The sequence below is a fragment of the Myxine glutinosa genome, chromosome 2, assembly GCF_964187855.1.
Source record: "Myxine glutinosa chromosome 2, kmMyxGlut1.1, whole genome shotgun sequence".
Lineage (NCBI taxonomy): Eukaryota > Metazoa > Chordata > Myxini > Myxiniformes > Myxinidae > Myxine > Myxine glutinosa.
In genome coordinates, this window is record NC_136262.1 from 271,873,604 (window position 1) to 271,886,942 (window position 13,339).

General features: G+C 48.7%; 1 protein-coding gene across 1 annotated transcript in view; it reads left to right on the forward strand.

The window, feature by feature from the left end:
- LOC137420542 (WD repeat-containing protein 1) overlaps positions 1-13,339 on the forward strand; it is a 185,664-nt gene that overhangs the window by 69,448 nt on the left and 102,877 nt on the right. Inside the window, exons 6-9 of the mRNA XM_078772558.1 lie at positions 510-587; positions 5,682-5,762; positions 6,645-6,878; positions 12,998-13,085. Of these exons, the coding sequence (XP_078628684.1) occupies positions 510-587; positions 5,682-5,762; positions 6,645-6,878; positions 12,998-13,085 (481 nt within the window). The remainder of the gene's footprint in view (positions 1-509; positions 588-5,681; positions 5,763-6,644; positions 6,879-12,997; positions 13,086-13,339) is intronic.

Below are 13,339 nucleotides of genomic sequence, written 5' to 3' on the forward strand. Positions count from 1 at the left end.
AGACACATCAAACTCAAACGAGCAGAGAAGGTGCAAGACACTCTCTGAAAGTAACTCGGCAAAGGCGTTTTCTTATATACATCCAAAGTGAGATAGAAATCTCTGCTAATTCTGCAAGTTCAGCATTTTCACACAAAGAGAGGGAAAGTGGACTAACAGCCCCTACCCTTCTCCTATCCTGTAGGAGTCCTGAGCCATGGGAAAAGTGTAGGAGAAGAGCATACTCAGTTGTTACAACATTCCTTTAAGTCTTATCTTCCCTCTGCAAATGTTGATGTTAACCAGAGCCTTGGCTTGGACAAGGGCAAGGATTGTGAAAGACATGTTCCCTCGAGGGAGGCTTGAATATACACACACATCTTAGCATATACACACACACACACACACACACACACACACACACATATATATATATATATATATACACACACACACACACGCACACACACACACACGTGCACATGCCTTGTACATGTGTTCTTATTCACAAAGGTTTTTTTTTTTTTCAGGATCACAATAGGTTTGTGAACTGTGTGCGGTTTTCACCAACGGGCAGCCATTATGCAACTGCTGGGGGTGATGGCAAGGTGAGCTGAGGTCTGCATCTTCTTTGTTTTCCAGTGCACTCCAGTGTCTGATCATACACATTAAGCAAATATTCGTGAAACTGCACTCCAGTGTCTGATCATACACATTGAGCAAACATTCGTGAAACTGCACTCCAGTGTCCGACAATTAATTTTTCCAACTGACAATAGAGTGAGGTTAATCTTTCATTTTATTCACATTTACCTGAATATCAAGGGATAATTTTCGGTCAGCCATTTTTTATATGGTAGCCCCATAACAATGTACATTTTCCGTAACAAGATTTTTTGCAACAACACTTTGATTTGTTCATTTGGATTCCAGTGCAAGTGTTAAAAATGGCAGCCCTGAATAGTTTGTTCGCACATTCATTATTACGAAGAAATACACGTGTTGATAGAAAGCAAGTTGTGACAACATTGATCTGTGATCACCTGGGCTCGTCCTGGCCCAAATCCTCCTCGTCTGAGCTATCCAGGAGTGTTTAGTCATAGTTTTCACTTTGCATGTTTGAGCAAGTCTAAAGCCGACAAGCTTCTGTGCACTTCAACCCATTCAGCAGACAAGGACAATCTGCTAGATGACAAACGCGTTTGCATTTGCTTGACAGGAGTTCCGATACAGCCTCTGGGGCTTGAGGTCCATTCATCCATTTAATAACAAGGTTGTTATCCTCATTCGTCATCCACCCATCGCCATCTTGTGGATTAGGGACATCCAGATTCCTCTATCAGCAAGCTTGTTCTACTCATTGACTATCCACCCATTGCCATCTTGTGGATTAGGGACATCCGGATTCCTCTCTCAGCAAGCTTGTTCTACTCATTGACTATCCACCCATTGCCATCTTGGGGATTAGGGACATCCAGATTCCTCTCTTAGCAAGCTCGTTATCCTCATTCGCTACCCACACATCGCCATCTTGGGGATTAGGGACATCCGGATTCCTCTCTTAGCAAGCTCGTTATCCTCATTCGCTACCCACACATCGCCATCTTGGGGATTAGGGACATCCGTATTCCTCTCTTAGCACGCTCGTTATCCTCATTCACTACCCACACATCACCATCTTGGGGATTAGGGACATCCTGATTCCTCTCTCAGCAAGCTCGTTCTCCTCATTCGCTATCCACACATCGCCATCTTGGGGATTGGGGGCATCCGGATTCCTCTCTTAGCAAGTTCGTTCTCCTCATTCGCTACCCACCCATCGCCATCTTTGGGATTAGTGACATCCGGATTCCTCTATTAGCAAGGTCGTTCTCCTCATTCGCTATCCACACGTCGCCATCTTGGGGATTGGGGACATCCGGATTCCTCTCTTAGCAAGTTCGTTCTCCTCATTCGCTATCCACCCATCGCCATCTTGGGGATTAGGGACATCCGGATTCCTCTCTTAGCAAGCTCGTTCTCCTCATTCGCTATCCACAGATCGCCATCTTGGGGATTAAAGACATCCGGATTCCTCTCTTAGCAAGCTCGTGCTCCTCATTTGCTATCCACAGATCGCCATCTTGGGGATTAAAGACATCCGGATTCCTTTCTCAGCAAGCTTGTTCTCCTCATTCGCTATCCACCCATAGCCATCTTGGGGGCTTTGATATCCGGATTCCTCTGTAGGCATCGTTGCCATATTCAAGTCCGGTAGTTGGCCGTGTCAGCATGCAACTTCAAACACTCCTCACGTGGTGGAAGCTGTCCACATTCAAAATTTCCTTTCTTGGCACAGAAAGATTGATAACGCAGTTCATTCACGTTCCCTGTGGATGCCCTTCATGAGTATCGTGTGCATGGGGAATTTTGCAGCGCATTGAAAAGCTCTGTCGACAGGAATCATTCTCTCCCCAGTTTAGAAAAGGCTTTGAGAAACTTTTTTTTGGAAAGTACTAATTTCAGGCCACTGCCTTTACCACGACCGCCAAATGCACTGACAGTATCGCAGTGAGCGTAAGAATGTACTCCCACCAGAAATCGGCATGCCGAGTCCCCAAAAGCTGCAGTCAGTTTAGAGATATCAATAAGCCTCATCCTTGTGTGTGTGCCATTCTTGCTGTACATGTTAGAATCGATGGGCTGATGGAACCCGAGGGCAAGGATCAACACATCCGGATCATCTGCCACTGTAATCACGGATTTGCAGCTAGCAGCAGCTTGACACACATGCAGCAGTTTGAGCATGTCTGTTACTTCCTGTGTTGATTCTAGACCAGTCTCCTCATCAACAACATCTTTCATTAGTCTGAATCATATATTTGCACACGTCAAAGTCACGTACATCACTTTGTCTGCAAGTTTTGTCCTTTGTTCTGCCCGTTTCGAGTCCACTACCAGGATTTGGATCAATTTTGTTTTGCTAGCATCACACGATGGCAAGTGTCTCCAGTTCCCTGTTTGCCCACTCTCTTGTCTTGATTGACATTTCTTTGTCAACATCAAAAACTATGTCGACTCACTTGCTCGTATTTCCGGATAGCAGGGCGGTAGATGGAACTTGGGGAAACAGTTCGGAAAAGGTTCTGTTTTCACCATGTACCTTCTCGATGAGGGCATGGCATCTATATTTAATGATGATGTCTGTTCTACGCAATCAGTGGTGGCACCTTCTCCTCAAGTTGTCTTCCAAAGGTAGCCTTACTTGTTTTGTGAAGAGTCCCATCACAGTTTGCCAGGGATCATGGTAGAGGGCCTAGAGAGTGCTGCAAAACATCTCTCGTATTTAGCTTTGTGTCGCTGGCTATGAGGACCATGTCCTACGAGGTATCATGTATATGAGGTATAATGTGCTACGAGGACCAATATGCCCGAAAAGCCTGTGATCTGCTTTCAGAATAACCTTTTTGTCCTTAGATGTGCTCTTTTGCTGTTTCTGGATATTACTGAAAGTCTTTAATTGTAGTCTTGGCAATTTGTCAAGTGTTATCCAATCTGATGTCTTGTTATGCCTTCTACCCATTCTCAGTGTGGCGATGGTTTGTGAATATTAAATAGTCATAGTGTCAATTGTTCATCTCACATGTCAAGTGTTTGACAAGTCTCTGTTATAGCAGCGATGTCAATATCACTGTCTTTGAGAACGACACTTAATTCATCCGTTCTATACACAATCGATCGAGCATTTGTCTTCAAATCATTCTTTAAAATGGATCCTTAAATGGGGGCACAAAAATGTGTTTGGCTCCAGGTCCATAAGATGTTAATCCAGCGCTGTCCTGTGATCATGAATATGTTTGGCTCCAGGTCCACAACATGTTAATCCAGCGCTGTCCTGTGATCATGAATATGTTTGGCTCCAGGTCCACAACATGTTAATCCAGCGCTGTCCTGTGATCATGAATATGTTTGGCTCCAGGTCCACAACATGTTAATCCAGCGCTGTCCTGTGATCATGAATATGTTTGGCTCCAGTTCCATAAGATGTTAATCCAGCACTGTCCTGTGATCATGAATATGTTTGGCTCCAGGTCCACAACATGTTAATCCAGCGCTGTCCTGTGATCATGAATATGTTTGGCTCCAGGTCCACAACATGTTAATCCAGCACTTCCTTGTGATCATGAATATGTTTGGCTCCAGGTCCACAACATGTTAATCCAGCGCTGTCCTGTGATCATGAATATGTTTGGCTCCAGGTCCACAGCATGTTAATCCAGCGCTGCCCTGTGATCATGAATATGTTTGTCTCCAGGTCCACAACATGTTAATCCAGCACTGTCCTGTGATCATGAATATTGTCGCGTGATTGCCCCTTGGTTAAGACCGGGAATCGCGGATGGCCGAAACGAGCTTTAATGGAGGCGTTTATCCCAATTTATGGCGGACCAATACACAAGTCGGGATGAACTATGCCGACTTACCTTCATGGCTGCAAGCATCTTCAACCTGAAATAAATTAATAAATCAACCAAAAACAGATGTGAAATGTACAAAAGGAATATTTATTACGGACCCGAGAACAAGGAAACACGATGGAAGAAACTAAATTCTAAATTGGGACGTCCCCACACCAGACTTAAGATACACAACACAGGAATTAATTAATAAAATAGATGTCTCGTCGTGTTGTGGAATGTTGTGCGTCTTACCTGTCTCTGTCGTCCAGGCCCCAAGCTCGCGTCCGGACGCGGCTCCGGTTGGCGCGAACCGTTCGGGCGTTGGTGCGAACACACCTCGGTGCGCCCGTGCGATCGCTCGTCAGCGCTCCAACCGCAAGCCTCGCTCGTCATTCGTATGCAAACACAGGGGAAGAGAATCGTCGGCGCTGGTCTCTCCACCAAAGTTCAAAGGCAAGAACAGGTCCAGCACAAAGGGACAGTCAAGGGAAGGCAAGAGGCAAAGGGAAGAGCTCAAAATGCCGGCGAGCCAGCAGTTTTACTCGTGGTCTTCTGACGTCACTGGTGCTTTTCCTCCAATCAGCGTGTCACTTGTTGTGTCCTCCTTCGCGCCCTCCACACCGACTGGCCGAATGTTCGCGCCCTCCGCACTGATTGGCCGAGGTGTCATCGGTCGGTGGCCAATCAGTGTGTCGCTCCTTCACCTTCCTGAATCTTCTCACTGCGTTGGTGTCCTCTCATTGGCCGAGTGCTTGGCGCGGTCGCTGCTTTTTGTTTTTTCCGGTCAGTTCTTTTGGTCAGTCATTGAAAGGGTGGGGGGGGGGGGGATTTAATTAGTGTGTGCACTAAGGGCCTATCTAATGTCTACAAGAGTGCGTTGCCATATGTGACAAAGGGTAGATCACAGGTTTCACATACAATGGAGTCTTATCCTTATCCCCTAGAACTATTTATCACCATGATCATCCTCGTATGATCACAGGTACACTCTTACCCCGCCAAACCGCCTAAACACAGAACTTATTACAGGTGAGATTCTCTAACACGACAGACGAAGCATGATACCTATACATATCTACCTAAATCTATATATGCCTACCCCAAAATTCACAACAATATGTTTGTCTCCAGGTCCACAACATGTTAATCCAGCGCTGTCCTGTGATCATGAATATGTTTGGCTCCAGGTCCACAGCATGTTAATGCAGCGCTGCCCTGTGATCATGAATGTGGTTTCTTTGTGTGTTTATTTTTCCGCTGTAGATTCTCCTGTATCATGGAACATCTGGAAACAAAGTTGGATCCCTTGCGGATGATGAGGCTCACGCTGGAGGTATAAATGCTGTAAGTGTCTCTGGAGACTCATTGAGACGGTGATCAATAACCTCCTCGCCCTCCTCACCCCTCTTTTACCAAACGATGCATCAACCAACTCGGCTATGGTGAATATGATTTTTTATAACCTTAACCTACAACCGACTGAGACATGCATCGAAGTAGAGAAATGCAACAGGTGTGCAGGTTTTTATCGGTTTTGTGGTGGTGTAAAGCACTATGGTGTAAAACAACCCTAATGGTACAATACAGAAATACGGCCCCACAATGGTGCTAGACGGGCATGCAGCCCTCGACCCCTCCGCGTGTGCGCCCGGTCTTCTACGGCGCCATGTGAGTGCGCAGGTGGCAGGTGGGCAAACATCCCCCCTCCACATGACAGTGTATCGTGCAATGTGTGAACTTCCCCCCACCCCCCCTCCACATGACAGTGTATCGTGCAATGTGTGAACCTCCCCCCACCCCCGACCACATGACAGTGTATCATGCAATGTGTGAACCTCCCCCACCCCCCTCCACATGACAGTGTATCGTGCAATGTGTGAACCTCCCCCCATCCCCCACCACATGACAGTGTATCATGCAATGTGTGAACCTTCCCCACCCCCCTCCACATGACAGTGTATCGTACAATGTGTGAACCTCCCCCACCCCCCTCCACATGACAGTGTATCGTGCAATGTGTGAACGTCCTCTCTCCCTCCACGCGACTACACCGTTGGGCATGTGATGTCTGAACCCCACCCTATTTCCTCTCCACCCCTCATCTCTAGTAGTTTGAATCAACATCACCTCAGTATTTGGTGGATGTATAGATATAGACAAAAAGGTTTCCTCAAATGGAAAAAATGGTTGATTCTTGTTGACGTTTGGATCTTTCTCCCAATGCAGATCTGCTGGAACGCGGACGGCTCTCATATGCTGTCTGTTTCTTCGGATAAGACAGCAAAAGTGTGGGATATTGCTACTGGTAAAGCTCTCACCACGTTTACCATGGGACAGGACTTGATGGACCAGCAGATGGGCTGCTTATGGCAGGGACAGGATCTCATTACGGTCTCTCTGTCTGGTTACATCAACTTCTTGGACCAAAGCAACCCAAACAAACCTCGGCTTGTCGTTAAGGTGAGTTTTAATGTGTTCTATAGGAAGGTGCTAGTGTAGTAACTGGTGGCTAATGGTGTATGACAGGGAGTGTAACACCTGAACCTGTAAGGAAGATTGTTTGGCTAGGAAGTGTTGGCCTTGGTTATACCCCGTTCTCACTTGAACGATTTTCTACGCGAATGCCGTGCGACTACCAAATCGCACAGGGCATACGGGAGTCGCACGGCAGTCTGTTGATTATTCGCACAGCTTGTAGGGGGTGTCGTGTGTAATCACTGGTAATTCGGACGGGTCGCATGCCCGTGCGAGTTTTTTCAACTGTTGAAAATTTCCATACGGCTGTCGCACGTTTTGCATAGTTCACATTGGTCGCATCGGGGTCGCACGGCAGTCGCACGGCAGTCGGATAGGTCACATGGGAGTCTGAGGAGAGTCACACGGCAGGCCGTGTGACTCCCAGCAGACCCCGTGCGACTCCCGTGTGACATCCATCAGACTGCCGTGCAACTACCGTGCAACCTGTGCGAATCTCATGAGAGCCCGGTGTGACTGCCATCAGACTGTTGTACAAGCTGTAGGAATCTCATGCAAGTGCGGTGCGACCCCATGCGAGCGCGGTGCTACTGCCGTCCAACCTGGGCGGATCTCACCAACAAACATATAAAAGGCGGCCTCAGCGGCCGCAAAATCATTCACTACCTGATGTTCAAGCTGTCCACATCAAGATGGAAGACAACCAGATAAGACTGAGGCTGCTGGGGCTCCTTGCAGCACTGCAAGCAGATGATGTGCGCAACAACCTACTGATGGCCCAGGTGCTGGCACAGAGACGAAGAAGAAGATGGCAGAGGCGGGCCAAGCGCTACCAGACCAGGCCATGGCTGCTGTGAAGTCCCCTCCACGGCCAATACGAGCAACTGATGGTGGAGCTGCGGGAAGAAGACGTGTCAGCCTTCCGCAACTTCATGCGCGTTGAGCCCCGCATGTTCCAGGAGCTGTTCGACCGGATGGGTCCGAGGCTGGAGAAGAAGGACACGTGGTGTAGGAAGGCACTCGTCCCTGGTCTCAGGCTGGCCATCACCCTGAGGCATCTGGCGACCGGTGACAGCTACAAGTCGCTGATGTTCTCGTTCAGAGTGGCCCACAACACCATGAGCAACATCATCGTCGAGGTCTGCAAGGCAATCCTGGTCGAGTACGCCGACAAGGTCATCTCCACCCCCTCAACACCAGAAGGCTGGATGGAGATCGCTGAGATGTTTGGCCGCAGATGGAACTTCCATCACGCCCTGGGTGCTCTCGACGGCAAGCACATCCGCATCCGGTGTCCAGCCAACGCAGGCTCACTGTACTACAACTACAAAGGCTATCACTCCGTGGTGCTCATGGCCTTGGTTGACGCAGACTTACAAGTTTGTGTGGGTGAGCTGCGGTGCCAACGGCTCTGCGTCCGATGCCCAACTGTGGAACCAGTGCGAACTGAAGACGGCCATCGAAGACAAGCAGATCGGCTTCCCAGATGCAGAGCCTCTTCCCGGAGATGACCAAGACACGCTGTTCTTCTTCATCGACGATGATGCGTTCGCCGTCAGGACCTGGATGATGAAGCCCTTCTCGCGAAGAAACATGGCCCATGATGAGCGCATCTTCAACTACCGTCTTTCGAGGGCTAGAAGAATCGTCGAGAACGCCTTCGGCATCCTCGCCAACCGGTTCATGTGTCTGCTCACCGCTCTCCGCCAGAAGCCCGACACAGTGGGTGCAATGGTAATGGCCTGCTGCAGCCTCCACAACCTCATGCGGCTGCACTACCCGATGCTCCAGAACGTGGTGGTCGACCAGGAAGACGAGGCCCACCAAGTGGTCCGTGGCGCCTGGAGGGACGATGCCCGACTCGATGACCTGGAGGCCATGGGGCCCGGCAACCTGAGCATGAAGGCAGCAAAGAGGCAGCGACTCTACCTGAAGCACTATTACAACAGCCCAGTCGGTGCGGTGCCATGGCAGAACGACATGATCTGAAGAAATCTTCATTGCTCAGGGGTCAAAGATCAAACGGCCCTTTTCAGGGCCACCCACACTGTCCCAAAAGGTTCAAACTTTGCAATGCTATGCTATAGCAAGATAATAAAAGTCCAATGACCCATAGTCCCAAATAACTCAAGTATACTACATAGTCACAAACGAAATGAAAGTTGTCCCATTTCCCCAAAATAAGTCAAATGTTTTCCTCCACTTCCCCCTTATAACTAAGTAAATAAATAGGTAAATAAAAATATGTTTAATAATTATAAGTACATGTACATGTGCATGTAGCCAGTAGTCCTATCTTAATGTCCATGTACATTGGGGGTGGGGGGGGGGGGGGGTACTGGTGTTTGGGGACTTTTATTTACCACAACAAACGTTCATGCATTTATTTATTTATTCATTCATTCATTCAATGATTTATTCAATTATATATGTAAATTAATTTTTTTATTGAACTTTGTCGATGGCCCTGAAAAGGGCCGTTTGATTTTCGAGCACGCCCGGGGTTTGACCCCTGAGCAAGGAAGATTTCTTCAGATCAGTCTTCCATCTCAGCACCATCGTCACCATCTTCACCATCATGCTGCTGCTGATGCGGCTGATAGTCGTCCGCCGGAGACCGCCTAACGGTCTCCGGCGAGCTTGTAGCCATGGGTGTGCTGGGCAGATCGTTGTAGTTGGACATCAAGGTCATCGAGGTAGCAGATAGGTTGAGCGTAGCCTGGGTCGTAGCAGTGGACTCCATCGCGCTAGGCGCCAGTGAGGACATCATAGGGGCTGGCAAGATGAAGGAGGTGCAGGTCGTTAGCAGGGCAGAGCGAGAGCGCACAGACGCCAGCTGGTGGTACGTGGGCTGCTGCTGCTGCTGGTAGGGCTGCTGGAAGCCGGACGACTGCTGGAAGCCGGACGACTGCTGGAAGCTGGACGGCGGCGACTGGTATCCCATCTGTGGTTGAGACCAGTTGTACAGCTGTGGTAGCTGCAGCTGTGGTTGCTGGATGTGAGCCTGCAGCACCTTGGACCTTGCGACGAAGCGTGACACCAAGTTGGAAGCCTCTTGCTCGAAGTCTTAGCTCTAGCTCTTTCACGAGCCTCGATCTTGTATACAAAAAAAATAAAAAATAAAAATTAAGTCGTCCCAGAGCGAGTTGTCAATCGGTTTGTACCTGTCCACCTGCCAGGCCCCGAACTTCTCCCGCACACTGGACGGCTCGGCAGCAGCAGGTTTCTCAGCCGCCAGTTGCGCCTGGATCAGCTTGTGCAGAAAGTCGCTCTCTTGAGCCTTCTTCGTCAGCGCCTCCAGCTCTGGGTCGGCGGCTGCGTGCTTCTTCGCCCTCTTCTTCGGCTCGCTCGGTGGCTCGGCTAGGGAGTCGTCATAGGCGAAGTTCGTCGAGGTCTTGCATCAGGTCAGAGAACTCTGACTCTGGCTCTGACTGGCTCACTGGCTGGCTCGACTCCTGCTGAGACGAGGCACTGGACAGCTTCAGCTTGGACGTCCTTGGTTGCTTGCGGACAATATGCCTGCTCAAGAAGTCGAAGGCGCTCAGGATCCACTTCTCCCTCTCAGTGTGTTGCTCGGCGCCGGAGCCGGACGGAGCCCCCTCCTTCAACTTGGCATATTGTGTCCGCATACCCAGGTACCAGGTGTAGAGTGCCGTGGGGTCGACGTTCATCTCGCGTGCCCTGTCCTCCCACAGCTTGTCCCGCTTCGCCTTGTCTTTGTACTCGCGGAGGCTCCTGTCGTACAGCAGCTAGTTCTGTGCCAGCCACTCAGCGAAGTACTTCTCCTCCTCTGTGTCCAGGTTGAGCTTGGGGGGGGGGGGGGGGGTGGCTTGGCCTTCTTCGTCTTCGTCTTCGTGGCAGGGACGTCGTCGGTGGAGTGGGTTGACTGCGCCACCGACTTCACCGAGCCGTCCGAGTGGCCGTGGGCATCCTCCTCGGTGGGGGTGGGGGTGGCAGCGGCGGTGGTGGCGTCTTCAGACTGCTTGCTTGCTCTGCCTCTTCTCCTCCTGGGTGCCTTGGCTGGATGCTTGGCGTCGGTCTTCTTCGGTGGCATCGTTGTGTTGTGTTGAATACTTGTTGACTGTCGAACATCGAGTGCGGTTATGAAGATCGACGCCAAAAGGCCCTGCTTTTATGCGATTCGTGCGGATCGAACGGCGCTTGTACGGCGGACGCACGGCGCTCTGATTGGTTGTACGATGGTTGTACCGCATGCGCACAGGTCGCACGCGAGTTGAACAAAAATCGCACGGCGCTTGCGCGGGACTCGTTGAGGTTGTACGGCAGTCGCATGCAACTTGAACCGTTATCGGATGTTTCGGAAGGAAATGTCGCACGGGAGTTTAACGGCAGTCACACGGCAGTTGTACAAGTGAGACTGCGCGGAAAAAAACAGGGAAATTCGTACGGAAATCGCACGGCTGTACGATTTTTTTAGTCGTACCACAGTTGTACAAAATATCGTTCAAGTGAGAACGGGCCTTTACCCTCAGCATGGCTAATGGTGTAGTGCCAGCCTTGTATAACAGGGAGTGTAACACCTGAACTTGCAAGGAAGATTGTTTGGTTAGGAAGGGTAAGCTTCGGTTACCCTCAACTTGGCTGGTTGATTCGGCTTGTTGATGAATAAAAGGGAGTGATGTTTTATATTTTGCTTGTGCATGTTACGTGTCTGTGCACTGTGATTTGTACATTGTGTGTGTTACGTGTCTGTGTGCTATGATTTGTACATTGGGCATGTTACGTGTCTGTGCACTATGATTTGTACATTGTGCATGCTACGTGTCTGTGCGCTGTGGTTTGTACGTTGTGCATGTTACGTGTCTGTGCGCTGTGGTTTGTATGTTGTGCATGTTACGTGTCTGTGTGCTGTGATTTGTACATTGTGCATGTTACGTATCTGTGCACTATGATTTGTACATTTTGCATGTTACGTGTCTGTGCGCTATGATTTGTACATTGTGCATGTTACGTGTCTGTGCACTATGATTTGTACATTTTGCATGTTACGTGTCTGTGCGCTATGATTTATACATTGTGCATGTTACGTGTCTGTGCGCTGTGGTTTGTACGTTGTGCATGTTACGTGTCTGTGCGCTGTGGTTTGTATGTTGTGCATGTTGCGTGTCTGTGTGCTATGATTTGTACATTGTGCATGTTACGTGTCTGTGCACTATGATTTGTACATTGTGCATGTTACGTGTCTGTGCGCTATGATTTGTACATTGTGCATGTTACGTGTCTGTGCGCTGTGGTTTGTACGTTGTGCATGTTACGTGTCTGTGCGCTGTGGTTTGTACGTTGTGCATGTTACGTATCTGTGCACTATGGTTTGTACATTTTGCATGTTAGGTGGCTGTGCACTGTGATTTGTACATTTTGCATTTTAGGTGTCTGCGATTTGTACATTGCGCATGTTACTTGGCTGTGCGCTCTGTTTTGTACATTTTGCATGTTAGGTGTCTGTGTGCTGTGATTTGTACATTGTGCATGTAACTTTGCTGTGCACTGTGATTTGTATATTGTGCATGTTTCTTGGCTGTGTGCTGTGATTTGGACATTTTGCATGATGGGTGTCTGTGTGCTGTGATTTGTACATTTTGCATTTTAGGTGTCTGTGCGCTGTGATTTGTACATTTTGCATGTTAGGTGGCTGTGTGCTGTGATTTGTACATTGTGCATGTTACTTGGCTGTGTGCTCTGATTTGTACATTGTGCATGTTACTTGGCTGTGCACTATGATTTGTACATTTTGCATGTTACGTGTCTGTGTGCTGTGATTTGTACATTGTGCATGTTACTTGGCTGTGCGCTGTGATTTCTACATTTTGCATTTTAGGTGTCTGTGCACTGTGATTTGTACATTGCGCATGTTACTTGGCTGTGCACTATGATTTGTACATTTTGCATGTTGGGTGTCTGTGCGCTATGATTTGTACATTGTGCATGTTACTTCGCTGTGCGCTATGATTTGTACATTGTGCATGTTACTTGGCTGTGTGCTGTGATTTGTACATTGTGCATGTTACGTGGCTGTGCACTATGAAGTTACCAAAGTGATCTCTTCACCACCCTCCACCCCATGCTCACTCATTTGTCTTCAGGGACATAGCAAGGCAATCCAATGCCTCTCGGTGCACCAGACTAAAGACGTGAACGTCATTTTCACTGCGAGTTTTGAAGGCTGCATCAATATCCTTTATTCTGCCATGTTGTTTTTCTGTGGACAACTGCAGGATTTTTGGAAGTCATTTATATGACATCAGGTGACCCTCACGTTTTGGTTGGCCAGGCTAGTGATCCCAGGTTCAAATCCCAAATACTGTACTGATTGGCCATTGTCTACTAATGTCGTTGTAATTAATATAAAAGTACAATGGTGTCTACTATTGTGATTGTCCTACAATACAATACATGTCTGTGAGCCCTGTGTGTATTTTCTATGA